The sequence below is a fragment of the Lycium ferocissimum genome, chromosome 7, assembly GCF_029784015.1.
Source record: "Lycium ferocissimum isolate CSIRO_LF1 chromosome 7, AGI_CSIRO_Lferr_CH_V1, whole genome shotgun sequence".
Classification (NCBI taxonomy): domain Eukaryota; kingdom Viridiplantae; phylum Streptophyta; class Magnoliopsida; order Solanales; family Solanaceae; genus Lycium; species Lycium ferocissimum.
The window spans coordinates 49996677-50015665 of record NC_081348.1 but is presented as its reverse complement, the minus strand read 5'-3'; the positions used below and the strand labels follow the sequence as shown (position 1 = coordinate 50015665).

Here is an 18989-nt window from a genome sequence, read left to right as displayed (position 1 = left end):
TTTTTATGTATAGATGATATAATATATAGATGACGATGGATCGGCCACACGTTCCGTAGCAACATATGATATATGCTTGAGTATGCATGCATGAATCCGCCTCAAGAGGCAAGCAAGATTAGTTATTCATCGTGTCATGTCATTCTCTTATCACATCTTATTTTATTGATGTATGCCTTACATACTCTACATTATTCGTACCGACGTCCTTTTCTGACGCCGTGTTCATGCCCACAGTAGTCGGGGGCGGTCCAATTCGTAGAAGCCATCGCTGGCTCGAAGAGCACTCCATCTTCCGGAGGTGCTACTTAGTTGATCCGTTTTGCGTATTTTGTATATGTCATTCGAGAGGCTCGTAGGTACTAGAGCGGGTTGTAGTTCCATGATGTGTACACAGGTATGTTATAAGTATTTTGAAACAAGTTTCTAGAATCAAAGATTATATCTCTAACGAAAAGCAGACATCCTCTATTTAAGGTATTCAGATAAAGATGAATGTTTGTTAACCGGGAAAGTTGGCTAGGGGCAAGGCATGAGCGGTGCTCGGCAGGTTAGCCCCGGGTACCCGGCCACGGCCCCTAGTCGGGTCGTGACAACACCCTTTTCATGAACTTCGGTTCGACAAATTTTGGATCCCCGTGCGAGGTGGACCGATTTAATTTGCTCTTTTTTTTTTTTGTTGTTGTTGTGATTTCAGGTTATAATGTGAAAAAGTGATGGCGGATATATCAGTATAACCACATTCGGCTGTAAAAGATAAAAGGTTATCAAGATGCTTAAACTTTAGTGAACTCGCTTAAGTGAAGATGGTTCGACCTGAAGACAAAAGTTTCTAGTTCATGCACCTATTTAGTTTCTTAAATATTGAAAGCTATGGAGATTCTATAATATAAATAGTTAGATACACACCGAACAAAATTGTAACTAGCATGAATAGAGCTTAAATTACGTCTTCCAGTAGTTTGAGCTTGATGCCAAAACGGAATATTTTTTTATTGTTTATAAACAAATTTCACATCATTACACTAGTTTCTGGTAATATGTGAAAGAAAGATACTTTTGTGAACTAATGACCAAAAATGCTTCCAAGAACTTATAATTTGTTAGTCAATTAAAATTATTAATTCATTAGTCAATCATGTTCTAATCATTTAGTCAAACAACAAGAATTAGTTTAGTTAATCAAAAATCAGACAAAATGATAAATAATCAAATTTGAAGTAGTCAAATCTAAAACATCTTTTGAAAACTCATCATGAAGATAAGTTATATACATATATATATATAGATTAAAACTTAAAAAGTTGATCCCAGTTGAATATTAAGGCATAAGTTGTTTCATTACTTTTATATTTTTTTTTTCTGAAACAGGGTTGTTGTTCTCCTTTGTCGCGAAGAAGTAACATAACATTTTTGTTATATATATTGCACTTAGAAAAAAAATACGTAGTAGTTATTAAGCAATTATAGGAGAATAACAAAAACTTTGATGCCATAAAAGACCAAGATTTTAGTGTCTAATAAATAAAAAATATAGCGGAAGAGGAAAAACTGAATAGTTGTATTTTATAGACTTTTGATTTTATTTTTTAAAATAAGGTAAATACAGAAAATATGTTCATACATAGTAGAAGTATTCATTATAGTAAATGATATCTGTAATTATAAATGATAAATAATACTCCTATATAATAAATAATTACTTCACTTGAGGAAAAGTTAAGTATATTTAGAATAACTATTACGGTGGAAGAGGAAAAGTTAAGAAGATATATTCAGTGACTTTGGGCTATTAAAAATAAGGTAGTGCAAAATAATATTACTTTCAGTAAATAATGTTATTAGTGATGGTGTATCTAAAGACTCTTGAAATTTATAATATAAGCTAAATAGAAATTGATGAAATAATAAAATTAAGGGCTTGTTTGTCCATAGATACCCAAAAAAAAGGAATTTTGGAGTTGGACTTGGACTTGGAGTTGTATTTGGCCATAGTTTTTGAAATTGTATTTTTTGTTGAAATGTAGTTGTAAACAAGTGAAAAAAGTGAATTTTTTTGAAAAACAAGTTTTTTTTTGTTTTTGGAATTCCGGAATACAACTTGAGTGTGACCGAAATGCTATGGCCAAATCTCTGAAAAGTGAAATAAGTGGAAAAAAAATCCAGAATAAAGTGAATAATTCTTATGGCCAAACGCCCACTTAAACTACCAAAAGTGTGAGGCTTTATTTTGATATATTTTTCTGTGTTATCTTTTTATATGTATTTTTTCTTACATATTTACTTGAGTTATATATATATATATATATATATATATATATATATATATATATATATATATATATATATGATTGACAACATAAATTTTTTATCTTTTATTACTCATTAAATTTAAAAGAAATTATTTCTAACCAGTGATATATATATATATATATATATACATCAGATGACAACATAAATTTCTTATCTTTATTACTCATTAAATTTAAAGAAATTACTTAGACAATTTCTAACTTTTAGTTTAGTTGACTGAATATAAATACAAGATCTAAGAAAACACTAGAATATTTTTGGAGGATCTATTATCTCTCTACCCAGCTCCTCGTCTAGCAGCCACGAACCAGAGAGCTATAAAACACGACATTTTACATAACATTTAGAACAAACTCCTTTTCGGAGAAAATAATACAGTATTACAATTGTTACAATATTCAATGCCCCTTGTGGTGCGGTCTTTCCATAAATCCTACTAGCGCGGAATGTTTTGTGAACCGAGATGCCCTTTAACTTTTTTAAAATATTTTATTTGATAGCACACAACATTTTACATACAATTCAGAACACAGTCCTTTCTGAGAAAATGATACAGTATTCCAATTGTTACAATATTCAATCTTCTAGAGATTTCCCTTGAATTTATTCCAAACCCAAAACACACACACTAGCCAGATGGCTTCAAGAGCGAGAGCTGGATTTTTAATAGAGAAAAAACTCAAATATGCCATCAAACTATTAATGAGTGGCGTGAATGAGTCATTTCGGATAATTCGTTGGTATATTAGAATTAAAATCAGCTAATAAAGCCGCAATAGTATGACCGGTAATGATATCATTCCTGCGATACTTGCAAGGGTCAGTACCACATTCAGATTCATAAATGCACCTTTGAAAGCAATTAGCTGGAATGACACTAGCAGGTAGTAAACGGAGTAGGTTTTGTTCCATAGCTCGTAATTCATGAGAATTTGTCTCGAATGGCCATTATCTGATTTTTTGGAGACCAAGTACTCAAATGAGCTGAAAATCAAATCAACTAGCATTAGAATGGCAAATAGTATAAACAGACAAATTCGGTAGCTAAACAGTACAGTTTGTCGCTAAATCCTATTCAGCGGCAGATCATCCAAAGATCATTTTGTTAGCTATGAGCAATTTAGTGACAGATTAACAACAAACTTCATAGTTAATTCTAGTTTTTTTTCCGTAGTGTGCAAAAAGTGTGATTTCGCATATCAGTAACATTGGTAGGTACTAAGAAAATAAAGAGAAGAGTATATATGGAGTTATACTCAAAAGGTCACTCAACTAATTAATAGAATTGTGCAAGACCCTTTACCTTTAGTGATAGGTAATATTGATAAGTTCAATTAAGGTAATGTTGACTAACAAATAATTGAGGAGAGTAATAATCTTAATTTGTATTCTTTGGTGGGATGTCTTAGTGTTTTTAAGATTAGGCTCAGACGGAAGATCAGTGATCTGCAAGAATGATTTCCAAAAGGGGTGATCTTAAACTTTGAGTCCCACTTAATTAATTTTTCTTTTATCTTTTAAGAATTATCTTTGTTGTCCATCATGCATATGGTATGGGTATAAATTATTTTGCTTATGAGACGGGAGTTACATTTCAATTAGCCAAAGATGATGAACCTGGTCAATTGACCACAAGTTTTGCCTCATAAGTCATAAGCAAAAGTTGTATGTGTTGCTCAATTATTCGGGTTAAGTTTACAAATGGCCTCAACAAGGGGTGGTCTTGATTATTTGGGCCCACTTAACCATTTTTTTTTAAAATAGCCTCCGCTATAAAAATACTAGGAAATTTTTTTATTACTCATTAGGCATAAGCTGTTGATATAAATTAGTTTTTCCTATAAGGCAGATGTTCGGGATATTTCAAGATAGTGAACCTACTCAATTGACCGCAAGTTAAACGCCTTATAGGCAAAAGCTAGAACTTATGTCTGATGGACAACAGAGGCAAAACCTTTGTTGCCCATTGCAATAAGTTGTGAACATAAACTAGTTTTTCCGGTAAGCCAGAAGTTCCATATATTTCAACAAAGGGAACCTGCTCAATTGACCACAAATTCCGCCTTATAGGCAAAAGCTATAACTTATATCTGATGGGCAACAAAAGTTCTACCAGGTGAATTTTTCCAAGTTAAGAACATTATTTTTACAAAAATTGTTAACCATGGACAAAAATTCAAGACTAGGCACCATGTGTCATTTTGATCAATTATTCACAAGTCAATACAACTGAAACTCCCGCCTAATAGACAACACATTACACTATTTTCACAGTCCATAACTTCTTAAAATGACCGAACTCCTGCCTCTCATGCAAAACGAACTAATGTGCACATTTCAACCAAAATATGTGCTCAGCAACAAATGTCATATTTTCGAAAAAACTTTGTCAAGCAGAATTAAAAGTTCAAGACCACCCTAAACCCGTTATGGTGTCTATTTCTGCAGTCTTTTTCGGAAAAATTCTAGTATGACAGCTCTTTTATTTCTTAGTTTTATATTTCTACACTTGGGCATCTAGGTAAATAAGTATGTTTAGTGACGTTAGTTTGATGCCATGCCTCTAAATTCTCGTCGTTACGTTTTTATTAGTTTTAAAAGCTTATACACACACATATGACATAACTGGATTTCAGTTTAATAGCTTGATCGTTAATATTGTTGCAAAGTTCTCCTTATCAAATAAAATTGCACAATATGGTTCAGCAGAGCTAGTTACTTGGCTCTTTCCAGAGCTAGTTCAGCACAGCAAACAATTTTACGAGTACACTTACTTGGCTCTTTCCAGAGCTAGTTCAGCTTCAAATCTTTACAGCCATGCCAAGAATGTTCCCATAGACTGGTTCTAATCCATGAGGTACATCAACTGAACTCAAATGAATGATAAAAAAAAATGAGGGTCAACATTGAAGGGCTGAGCTGAAGCCATCTACTTGTTAAACGACATCAATTAAATGAATTTATTTAGGGCTAGAATAAGAATAACACACACACACATATATATATACACACACTCACACCTCGTTCCTAGAGGCGGATCCAGGATCTTGACGTAGAGGGGACACCAATAACTAATGTACGTGTCAATTATTATTGGCAAAGTTTGGCGTACAACTCTTCGAAAATTTAATAATGATGATATGTTATTAGTAAAGTATAAAATATAAACTTCAAATAGGAAGAAGGAAAATGGGCTAGAATGGGAAAAAAAATTCTAATTTTTATCTGAACGTGGGAGGATAAAAATTAAATTTGGAGCTTTTTTCTATTGGGGGTTGGGGTTGGGGTTTGGGGTGAGGTTAAGGTAAGACTAAAGAACTAAAAAAGCAAAAAAGTACGTGTGCTTATTGATTTACTAGTAAATTGGTCTGCGCTTCGCGCGGTTGCAAAAAACTTCACGTAAATTACAAAATAATCTTTTTCTTATTCTTGAACATTCAAATTAAATAATCAATTTTTATTTGCAGCAATAGAACTTATATTTCAAAAATGAAGAAAAAATTAAAATAATAACATAATCTTGTGAAAAAATAAAGTACCATAACAGTCAGAAACGGATCCAAAATTTATTTTTAATGGGTTCAACTTTTAAAATTCTTAGGATTGTACTCATTGTATTGTTAGATGATTATTATTATTATTATATATATATATATATGATTGTGAATTCAGATGAACGCGTAGAAGAAAGGCTACATCCGCTTTGATAACAGCATCACACTAATTATTTCTTCACATAAAAAATATTCTTTCTAAAAAAAATTAAAAAATGTTGTCCTCTAGTTTTCATCATTATATTAAACTTCACTAAATTCTTAATTCTACATGAACTTACTTGTTTTGCTATTATACCATTTTGTTGTAAATGTATATATGTAGGTCAGTATATTTTTGCACATTTAATATATGTCGTAAATTAAATATAATTGTCTTCAAACGATTTCCTTAATCTAAGAATAAAAGAATAAAAAGGCAAATTGAAAAGCAACAAATTAAGGAAAGTGCTAAGAATTAATACTTAATTAATAAAACACAAATCTTGGCCACAAGTTGGCGTAGATGATGGAATCCCCATTTTTACTCCAAGTTTTGTGCAAAATTTTCTTCCTCTTTCTTTTATATTTTCTTACCGTCCCAATGCATCCATGATCCATACACATCCTATAATTTATCATAGATAGTATTATACAAAGGAGTCCTTACAAAAAGAGAAGAAGAGGAAGAGATCATAGAACTCTATAAGCTCTTTTGTTAACTTTATTGAACATAAAGTACAAGAACAAAAAATGTCCATGGAATTTTAGATACACTCTTCTACGCTACCTGATCAAACTCATCTCTAACTTTCTCACCGTCTTTTATTGATATCTTTCATTTCATCTATTTACTTGGAGAGCGGACTGCTAAGACGGGCTTCTGGAAAACGATGACGAATTTTTTGCATGACTTTTTTTTCCTATCTTTTAGCTAATCCTTTGAAGAGGATTGTGTGCTTCAAAGCGATTGCTATTGTATTTATAGGTTTGAAGCTTTGGTTTTTGTTTTTTTTTAAAATGGGTCTAATTGTTGCAATTATATTGTTACTAATGATCAAAGTAATGAGATATTATTGGAGAGGAAACGTGGGTATTAAAAAGGAGACAATAAGTTAATACTCATGAGGAGTGGAGAAAGGACGTGGGTACAAATCAAATATCAAATCATTGATACTCTTAATAATAAGAAATGAATAAATAAGGTGTATTTAATAAAAAAAAAATCCAGATTTTCTAGACATCGTATAAGGAGAAAATGCCAAAAAATTGAGAAAAAAGATAAATACCAATGGAGGCCATAGAGAGGTGTCACATCATCACCTTATCTATGTCTAGCTTTATATTATATATAGATTTGTAGAGAATCTGTAAAATAAACTCAACAAAATAAAAAATAAAGTGTAGCAAGTCAGACTTGAATTCAAGTGTCATACAAGGACCTAAGCGGCACAAGAACCAATTGCGCCAAACCAGTGGGTATCTCTTAGCCCTTGTTTGGATGGTTGTTTCCCGTGGTTCATTAATGTATTGGTTTCTATGAAACCATGTTTGTTTCCTTTGTTTCTTAAAATTGCATTGTATGGTGTTGTAAACCCGTTGTAATTCCGTGGTTATATAATCATGAAAAAGTCCAATTTTTGTAACCACGGATTTGGTGATTTTTGCGTGATTAATATTTCACTTTCCCATTATACCCCCACCCACCTCCATCACATCCAAACCCAACCTACCCCCATACTCCATCACCCACCCCATCCTACCACCCACCCCACTACCCCTCACCACCACCTACCCCCACCCTACCACCCACTTATAACCCCGCCCGCACCATCCCTACAACCACCCACCCCACACCACCCACCCCACACCACCCCCACCACCCACCCAATGACCACCCCCATCCACCACCTACTTATTTTCTAAAGTTTCTATTTTATCCTTTATCTTAGTTTTATTAATATATATAAACTAGTTTATAATTAAGGGTTAAGGGTATTTTTGTAAACTTACATGTTATTATATAGTACCATACAGTCAAATCAAACAACAAAAATGTTATTAAACCACAACCAATGATACAGTCCATCCAAAGATTGTATTCATTAATACAGTACATTACAATATAATACAATACAATACTATACATTAGGGGTGTACAAAGTAAACCGACAAACCGCACCAAACCGATAAAACGAGTCAAACCGAGAAAAAAACCCGACTAGTGGTTTGGTTTGACTTGGTTTGGTGTTGAGAAAAAAAACCCGATCATAATTGGTTTGGTTTGGTTTTAACTAAAAAAAGTCAAACCGAACCAAACCAACCCGATATTACATGTATTCAATTTTTAAAATATTTTATACATAAAAATATTTATTTGTAATGGAATTTATAAATATTTCTTTTATTTTTTCGTAGTTTTTTTTATCTATTATCATATTATTCAAGCTTGAACTTAGAATTTTGAATGTTAATAAGTTTTATATCCTATGGATATTTGTAACTCAAATAAAGTTCAAACCAAAACCAACTCAACACTAACGCTAACAAAAGAAATTCAATTTACCACTAGGAATGACAATAATGTTGGATATCAATTCTTTAGTTTTGCATAATTAGTTTAGAGAGTGAAAATACATAACTTAAGTTTTTTTTTCTTTGTCATGTAATTAATACTTATTAGCCGTGCTTATTTTAGCATGACTTAGTATTTTTAGATTATGGTCATTTTCTTTATGGCTTGTTAATTAGCAATATTTATTTTAACCGATTTTATTAGTTTTTGTTGAATATTTTAATACAATGTCATCACTCTTCTCACATTTTGTGTTATTTTCTTAAGAAACACCTTAATTATATAGTTGTATCTTACTAGGACAAAATTTTTGAAGTAAAAGTTATATGTATTGTATCGAGACTATTCCGAAAAAAGAACAAAAAAAACCCGAAAAACCCGAGAAAACCGAATAGCCCGAGAAAACCCGAGGTTGAAAAACCCGAATTTTATTGATTTGGTTTGGTGTATAAATTTAAAAACCCGACGCGATTAGTTTGATTTGGTGTTTAAAAAATCCGAACCAACCCGATCCATGTACACCCCTACTATACATTATGAAACCAAGGGTAACGACCATCCAAACAGAGGCTTAGGGGTCCTTTCAATTATATAACTATTATTTAAGGTATATATACCATCACTACTAAAAAAACAGGGATTTTCGACCAAAAATTTTGACCACACGAGGTCGAAAAAGCCTTGATTTCGACCAATTTTTCGACCACACGCGTAGGTCGATAATAGCTTGGTCGAAATTTTTTTTCGACCACATGTGGTCGAAATTTTCGACCACAGGTGGTCGAAATCACATTCTACCGAAATTAAGGGAAAAAAAATTTCGACCACACGTGGTCGAAAAAATTATTTTTATATTAAATTATATTTAACTTTTTCGACTACGCGTGGTCGAAAACATTATTTATATTTAAATATAAAAAGAAATTTATTTTCACAATTTCGACCACATGTGGTCGAAATTGTAAATTGGGCCCAGAATTTCGACCACATGTGGTCGAAATCTGGCAAGAATCTTGCTAAATTTCGACCACATGTGGTCGAAATTGAATTTTTCTGGGTACAATTTCGACCTCATGTGGTCGAAATTGTGAAATATCTGGCGATTTTCGACGGAATATTTTTTCCAAAGATTTGCCTGCTTTTGACAGCCCGCCTACCAATTTCCAAATAACCAAATTCATCAACCAAAACAGCCATCCAATTCATCAACAATGCAACACAACAACCATAAACAATGTTCAAACACTTGAACACTTAAACATTGTCCATTCAAACACTTATAAACAATCAAATTCAACCTCAAAGTACTTAAAATTAAAACTACATTCAAACACTTAAACATCATAAACTACATTCAAACACTTAAACATCATTCAAACACTTAAACATTATAAACTGTCCCATGCCTTGTTGGGGGAGCAACCTTCTCAATCCACTGTTGCTGTATTACCTCTTCGGTCACCGGTGTGCTACTTGGCTGAGTGGCTCGAAACTCCCCAAAGTGTTGTTGAAATTCGTTCTGAAATTGAAGGATACAATGTTAGTAGTCTAATTTAGTACAAAAAATAGATTATTATTGGTAACTAATGACTTACCCAAGTTCGCTCAGCCCTTGGCTCAACCCATCGGTCTGTACCATCGGCGTTCTTCTCCTTCCTCGTGTAAGTAATCTTGAAGATCTCATCTTGACCCCTTTTTTGACAAACCACATACTAAACAAGCATAGATTTGAAAATGAGTGTTTTATTTTAAAAACTCTTAACACTGTTTTTGCAAAGTCATTTTGAAAACTAAAGTAATTTACCTCAACTTGGCATTGGAGGGATTGCACATAGTTAATGATCTCATCAAGCATTACAGCTTTTCCGGTCACCTAATAAGAAAAAATGATAATGAACTTACCATAATAGAATTCTACATATTCTCTATTAAAATTAATAAAGCTAGTAAAAGAAGTATAATTCTCTTAAGCAATTACTTTATTGCAGCCAGGTACAAGATCTTGTAAAAACTTCATTCTTTCACCAATTTTCTCTCTTCTGACCTATCCAATCAAAAGAATTAAGTCAAAAAACATCCTAACTGTAAATAAATCAAAACAATATAAAATAAAAAAAGAAAATAATGTAACAGAAGATATTAACAAGAATTGATTTTTTTAAATACCCTTTCAGCAAGACTATGTGCATCAGTGGCACGACCCCTTCCGGCTCTAACATGAATATAATCCTTTTGTGGCTCTTGAGGCTTTTGATTTTCGTCATTTTGTTCTTTATCACTTCCATTTTGTTCATCAGATTTGCTTCTTTTGGCACTTGATTCATTATTTTCTGTTGAAACCTGCATAGAATTAAGTAACATCTATTTCAATTGTCTACTTATGGTAATCAAATGAGTTTATATCCTATCCAAGGATGGTCACATTCTGGTTACTAATAAAGTAATTACAAGTAAATAACTCTTTATGATAAGCATTAATCAATGACAGAAAGAAACATTAACTAACACATATCACAACCTATATGATGCTCAGACTCTTGAGAAATCTCATCGGGCATGTCGGATCTTCCAAATCCAAGATCAGCAGAAAAATGTGGCAAATTACTAGTACTACTATTAGTTAGAAAGTTTCCTTTAATTTGATGATCAAAATTGGAAAGATTAAGTCTTGGAGGAGAATTCAATGGAGTAGCATAGCAAGAATTACTATTACTATCAACAAAAGAATTTGGTGAAATTTCACCAGAATTACAAATACTTCCTAATTTTCCAATAAACTCCCTTAGTACAAAATTGTCACCACCATTGCTACTATTACTAGACACAATATTAGAATCAAATGGATCATTTTGCTCTTCCCTATAGCTGTTTCTTCCTCCGATATTCCACTTTATGCCCTCAACTTAGAAAATCCTTCTTATTATACATTAACCATATGTTATATAAATTTCCCGAAGAACATACAACAGTAAAGAAGTGAACCTGAATTGTGGTGACAATTTTAGTGCCAGTTGAACCTTTAGGTGAATTACTGAGATCTAACTGAGTTTGACAACTTGAAGCCTGCAATATTTATTTTCCCAAATGACATGTGTAGATTCTTTTGTAAAATGCTAATAAGGAGGGCATTTTTGAAGATAAAGGGAAACAAGAAGTACACTTAAGAATGTTTGTAATAAGAGCACACTAACCCAGCCTCCTTATTGAGGAGTTTCCAGTTAGAAGAGATTATAATAAGAATATGCACTGGAAGTAGCTGATTACTTAATTACTCTTTGCTTGTATGCTTGGAATTATCATTCAACAAGAACAACATGACTACAAGCCAATAACAAACCAAGAAAAGCGACACTAATTGGCTTAATTCCCGTTTCTTTCATATTCCGAAACAGTTCAATTGCTACTTTCCCTCTCCCATTTTGAGCATGAGCACATATCAGAGCATTCCAAGTCACAACATTTCTTTCAGGACGTCTACTAAAAACGCGAAGACTATCCTATAAGATCCCACATTTTGCATAAAAACTAACAAGCAATTACATTAATAATCCAAGATCAGCCAAGTACTTCACATCACAAGCGTGGAAACTCTTTCCCCTTCCCAAAGCTGCCATATTTGAAGGAAACGTCGACTGATCAGGTCTCAACATGATCTCGACAAAAAGATTGACAGCCTCTTCTTTATGTCCTTTCTGGCTATACCCACTAATCATAGCATTCCAAGAAACAACGAGATTATACAAAAGATTTCTATAGCTTCATCAAACTTCTGTTCTTTAAGATACCTACATACTGTAGTAAAGTTGTGAAAGAAACCACATTTGGTTCATGGGTATCCTAAAAAACAAGGTGACCTTCTTCAATGCTGCTTTGCTTTACATAAAGATCCAAAAGTGCACTACCCACATAAGTGACAAATGTGAATACATTTGTTCTAATATTCAACTCAAAAAATTCTTGACAAGACAGCCATTGCAGATGCTACATCTCCTTTAGGCAATTCATCACACAGGTGATATGCATTAGTATCAGCAGAGGCGTATCTAGCCTACAAGGTAGGGGTTCAACTGAACCCTAAATTTTCGACGCGAAACCTAAATTTATGTGTAAAAAATTATTAAAAATAATTAGTGTATATGAACCCTAACTTTGAAAATATAATGGGTTCAATGCTAAAAATCTTAAGATTGAACCCATAAAATTTAAATCTTGGATCCTCCTCTGAGTATCAGTGTTGAGCAAATGTGCACAAGCTCTTTGGGTTTGGTTAAAGGGTCTAACACTTGTTGACATAATTAGTGAAGTTTGCTGAGATTTAGAAAAATATTTTCGGTTCTTGACATAAAAACGCAATAATAATAAGATATAGGAAAAAAATGCTTCATTTACCCAATTTACATGCTTAAACTGATTTACCTTATTAGCAATTTCAACACTAAGTCATATGACCGTCGTTAAAATTTGAAGAAAAAAGAAAAAGAAAAGCTTAATACTGAGTTATCAAAACAAATTTGTTTTCATCCTAATAATGAGACTTCATTAATGTCTCATTCGTAACGAATGTGTGAAGAAAGAACAAATTCATCTGAACATATGAACTTTTTTAGTTTTTCAAGTACACACGTTATATGTCTATTGTTGTATTATTGCTCTCTCTATTTATAAACTTCAACCTTATCTCCGAATTCAGTGATATAAACCCTAGAACAACTACTGGGATTTAAAAAAAGGTTATCAAATCTACTAAATATAGAAGGTAATGCAACTAACAACATGGTATTGAAATACATGCTTGAGAACTAGTTCAATTTGGGGCTTGTGTTCATAAGATTGAAAAAGAAAAAAAAATAAAAATACCTGAGCTTGTCGAAAACGGCGGTGGCGTCTGGTTGGGATTTTCCCGAGGTTAACGGGGGAACATGTCCCCTCCTAATAGGGTGGGTCCGCCTCTGCTCGTTCCTTCCAATTGAGTGGATACGTTACAAAAATCATACTAAAACGACTTCTTTTGTCTGCTAAATAAAAAGGAATTAAGGAATCATGTGTGAAAATCACCGGAATCTTCACTAAAACTAGTCATACATATTACAAATTTATCGCTTTATCTCGTACTAGAACTTTGTTAGTTTTAACATAGTTAAGTTTTTAAGGTTAGTGTAGAGTCTCTGTTACTTAAGGGATGTTTTATATTGAACCCTATATATAAGGGATGAAAATTATTCATTCACCTATAATTAAGGGACGTTTAAGTTTTTTCCTCCACAGAGAATACATAAAATTTGGCAAATAGGTTTAGCCAGCCGACTCAATTAGGGAAAAGGAGCGGTACAAAATATCCAACATTCCTTGATTAATCCTACTTAGGATTAAGATTTGAAAAAACAGTTATATCGAGAGATTTATGTGCCTCCAAGTTCCTGATTAAAAAAAATACTTTCTTTCTCTATTTGCACTCTAAGGGGTCGTTTGGTTGTAAACAAGTTATCCCAGGATTACTTATCCTGGGATTAATTATCCCGAGATTATTTATTTCACCCTCCCACAGGGATAAAAAAACACTACACTTCTAGGATAACTAATTTTGGGATTAATTATACCGCGATTTTATCCGAACCAAATGTGGGATAAACTCATCTCAAATTTAATCTCGAGATTATTTATCCTTTATCCCTCATACCAAACGAGCCCTAAAGATGCATCTCTTTTGGATCCCAGTACTAGGGATTTCTCTCTATGTATTAGTTAAAAGGTTCATAAATTTCAAATTCTGGATACATTCGGTATTTCCACAAGAAAATAGAGAAGACGAAATCAAAGAAAAAGTTGAACCACAAATCATAAATCTCGAGCGGTTAAAAGATGCATGCACGAAATCAACTTTTGTGGTCTACATGGGAGAACGGGAGTCAGGATACGAGCTACCAAAGGAATATCTGTATAGTTCGTTTTTCGAGAAATTCATTCATAAATTTCAACAAGACATCAAAATTCGATACACGAGTCAAGATTTGGAAATATATGTTACCAGTATCTCTCCTATTGAATTTGAATCACTTCTTCAATCCTTCAGGATGTGGTTTCACTACTACTAGTTCTTTTTTTCTTTTCTTTTTTTGTATTGTTAGGAATTTATTCTTCAAATAAAATAGATAGGGCTTTATGTTCAAGTCAAATTTCGACAATTCTTTTGAGTTAGAAAGATGTGCTTTTTCTGATGAGTTTAAGTATTGTGCAGAGTTATTAGATACTTTTTCTTACATCATCAGGTAATTTTAAAGGCAATCTTACCTTTTTTACATAATGATAAGTTATAGAAAATTAAATAACATTAAAGGCAAACAGAATCCTACTTATACTCTAATCAAAATTATCTCCTAATTTTACCGGTACTAAAGTATTTCTTTTCCAACCCATTTACGGTTTAGACATTTTGATGGATTCTTCTGAAGACCATAGTTCAAGTAATTGTTCTTCATCACATTAAAAATTTACTAAGAACTTGTTCTTCCAACGCCTCAAACAATTTGAACAATGGGAGAGGTCTTTTTATGGAAGAAAAAGGACACGGAAGGGGAATTAAATCTAACCATAAAAATAAAAAAATAAGAACGGAAGGGGTCCATTCTTTCTATTGTTTGCTCTTTATTGCTATGAAGGATTTACTGCTTAAACTTTGATTACTATGATTTTCTTAAAAATTGAAAGCATGGAACAATACTTTTGAATAAGTATTTCTAAAGTTTGTCAGTTTAGCTTTGAATCAACATCTAAAGACGCTTTCGAAGCTGTTGTTCGGTATCGTCTTTGTCGCCATCATCGTCACAGCAGATAATGAAATCGGTCAAAAGAAATACTCTGGCGAAACCCTTCACAAATACGGAGGGATTGAGTAGAGAGAGACAAAGACAGATGGAGAATTTGACGGGAAGAGAGAGGATAAAGTAAAAATCAGTGTTTATATTTTTAAGGAGCTTTAAAAAATAACAAAAATATTGGTAACTATTATAGCAGGTCAATGTTGCTTGATGGTGTAAAATAATTGTCCACTGACAGGTACAATGTTGATATCATGAGTAGTTAAATAACGGTAAAATACATCAAATTTAAAATTAGTATAATGAGTGAAATATGTGAATAATGTAAAATAATTATTTTTCCATTGTACCTCGTTTGAACTCAAGGATAATGTCTTGGAATTCAAACAAGCCTCACTCAATTTTTTTTTTTTCGATACAGCTGAAACTCTAGAGCTATTTCATGGAGTTTAGTAAAATTCTTGGAGTTCCAACTTATATAAGTGAACGCAAATCATGAAAATTTTCTAAAATCTAAACTAATAAAAGTTCAAACATAGGGAAATTTTACTAGAGTTTGAACTGACACGGTTTTAACTCCAGGAATATTTCCAGGCTATTTTATCATGACTTCTTTGCTCTTGTTATTTTTCAGTTTCGCATTGCTTTGATATGCTTGTCCTTATTTGACTCTTTTGCCTTGTTTTCTCTTGAGCCGAGGGTCTTTCGGAAACAACCTCCTTACCTTCCAAGGTGGGGGTAAGGTCTGCGTACACTTTACCCTCCCCAGACCCCACATTGTGGGATTCCACTGGGTATGCTGTTGTTGTTATTGTTACTTTAAGTTGCGGTGAAATTTTAAAGGATTTCGTGTGTTAATTAGGCCTCATTTGTTTTCATTAAGATTAAGACATTTGAATCTGCATGCACATCTGAATGATTAAGATGTTGTCTCTAGATCTGAACACTAAATAATTAAGACTGTTTATTTTTTAACATCTGAATGTGCATAATTTATTTATTTAAACAAAATCAATATACAATTTTAAATAAAAAAAATAACTAAATATTAGAAAATAAATATAAATTTAATAGATAAAGTTATTATTTGATAAAATGAAACATTTATGCTCACTAGTGAGGTGGATATGCTTTTTAGTGGTTGTTGTGGTGATGGTTAGTACTATGGCTAGTAATGGTTGGTGGTGATAGTTGTGATGGTGGAGGTGGTTGGTGTTGTAGTGACTGGCGATGGTGGCGGTTGGTGGTGGCGGTGATTGTGATGGTGGAGTTGGTTGATGTTATTAATTGATGGTGTTGGATAAAGAATGTGTAGTGGTTGACGATAGTGTTGGTGTTAGTTGGCGGTGGTGCTAGTCATGATGGTAGAGGTGGTTGATAGTAAAGATTGGCCACAGTGATATTAGTGGCTGATAGTGGTGGCGGGATGGGGGTGGGTGGTAATGTGTGGGGTGGTAGGTGAAGAGTGGGTAGGTGGGGTGGCGGGGTTGGGAGGGGGGTGGTGGTTGACAGTGTGGGGGTGAGGCGGTGGAGAGTGGGTTGGGGTGAGGATGGGAGGGTGGGCTACTGGTGGAGGTGGTGGTTGTGATGGCAGAGGTGGTGATGGGTAGGGTGGGGGTGGAGAGTGGGTTGGGGTGGGGTGAGATGGGTGGTGGGGTTGGTGGTTGGGAGGATGGGGTGGGGCTAGGGGTGAATCTGATGGTTGTATAAATAGTAGTGGTAAAAATTATCTATAAAAAGGTACCTCCATAGTAACTTTTAGCGCGGAAATAATAAAAACACAGTAATTAACGTGGTTCGGATCCATGTGATCCTAGTCCACGGAAAACGACAGGCACTTTTATTATTATCAAGGGAGAAAGTAAGTTATAATATGGAATACACTTTGGCTCTTCTTTCTGTTACTCTTAATAAACCTTAGCTAGCATGTATTTATACTACTAGGTCTAAGTCTTTCCTGAAAAGGATCTAAATCCCAATAACACTCGAAAAAGAAGAAAAATTCTTTCCGAAATTGGCTTAAAATCTTCCTTTTATTTCTTTTCACTTTCTCCAAGAATACCTCTATAGTCTTGTTTATTTTCTTTTTTTTTGGGGGGCATTGGTTGTTCATTGTGTTATAACTAAGTTTCAATCGGATATATATTAAAATGTTTTTCTCTCTAATCATCGCCATCAATACCAACATTAGGTGTACTGGACGGTTGATTCTTTTTTAAACACCAAACCAAACCAATACCGGGTTTTAAAATTTATACACCAAATCAAACCAATAAAAATTCGTTTTTCTTGTTTATTTTTCTTTTTTTGGGGGGTTTTTTCATTGTGATACAAAACATATAACTTTAAATATTCTTTAGTCCTAGTAATAAATCCTTATGATTTTAAGAAAATAAAATGTGAGAAGAGAGATGACATTCTCTCTAAAACATTCGCCATCAATATAACATCAGTAAATATTGCTAATTAACAAGCCATAAAAGAAAATGACCATAATTTGTCTAAAAATGGCTAAGTCATGCTAAAATAAGTTTTAATTAGTGGGACAAATAAAAAAAAACTTAAGTTATGTATTTTTACTCTCTAAATCAATTATGCAAAACTAAAGAATATGTCCAACATTATTGTTATTTCAGTGGTAAAATCGTTAGGATTAGTTTGAGTTAGTGTTTGGACTTTATTTGATTCCTCATGTAGAACTTTTGACATTTAAATACATGTTCAAGCTTGAACAATATGACTTTCCAATTAAATGGTCAAGAAATATTTATATTTCAAATAAATATTTTGGAAAATGGCATTTGTCGGGTTGGTTAACTTTTTTTTAGTTAAAATGGTTTTTTTCCAAAAACCAAACCACTAGTGGGTTTTACATTCCAGTTTATCCAAGAAACTAAATCCAAAGTCTTTTCTAACCAACATCACTTGGATGCACAAGCATTGCATATTTTGTCTTTGGCTTAGCTGCCACTGTTTTAAAATTTATAAGCTCAAGGGTTCAAAAATATATAACATGAAAATGAAGAATGTTATCAATGATTCCTCATGTAGAACTTTTCATTTAAATACATGTCAACGATTACTTTCCAATTAAATGGTCACGAAATATTAATTTCATGCTTCTTGGAAAATGGCATTTGCCATTAACTATGCTTTGAAAATGGTTTTTTTTAAAAGGAGACTAGTGATTTATTTACATTCCAGTTTATCCAAGAAACTGAATCCAAAGTCTTTTCTAGAATTTGGAACATGCATGTGAGTCCAATGTGCTCTATTTTTTCATAGTAATTGTTTCTTTGAAATGAGGCATAATTATTGTTGTTTGTTACGCTGGTTAAAGTTCACCAACTTAAAACATATGGACTATTAGTGCTAAGGATTGCAATTAGGGCGACTTTACATTATAGACCACACTTAATGTACTATCACATAAAATCAACAATTGTCGATGAGGAGGACCAAGCAGCTTGTTGATACACATAACTCGAGCAGGTTATTAGGTGCAGGGCCCAAATTCCAACTTTGAAATACACATAGTTGTTATTGTTGCTGTTAAGTTGCATGATACTCGACTATGTGCAAAGCAGCTGAGTATACACTGTATATTGGGTGTATATCAGCAGGTCGATTATAGTAGTTGTAGTTAGTTACATGAGCTGTATCTTAGCTGGCATTAAGTCAAGATTAGTTGGGATTAATTCTGTTAGAGTAGCACGTGATTGTTGAGATAGATGGTTATATAAGGTGTGACTT

At 33.1% G+C, this 18989-nt stretch overlaps 1 protein-coding gene across 1 annotated transcript; it reads right to left on the bottom strand.

The window, feature by feature from the left end:
* Positions 1-10164: 10164 nt before the first annotated feature.
* On the bottom strand, positions 10165-12134 carry LOC132062295 (transcription factor bHLH62-like). The gene is made up of 7 exons (XM_059454894.1): positions 11962-12134; positions 10957-11238; positions 10844-10853; positions 10588-10782; positions 10400-10465; positions 10213-10294; positions 10165-10178 (listed from the first exon to the last, which is right to left on the bottom strand). The coding sequence occupies exons 1-7, from the start codon at positions 12132-12134 to the stop codon at positions 10165-10167; spliced, it is 822 nt and encodes a 273-aa protein (XP_059310877.1).
* Positions 12135-18989: the final 6855 nt, after the last annotated feature.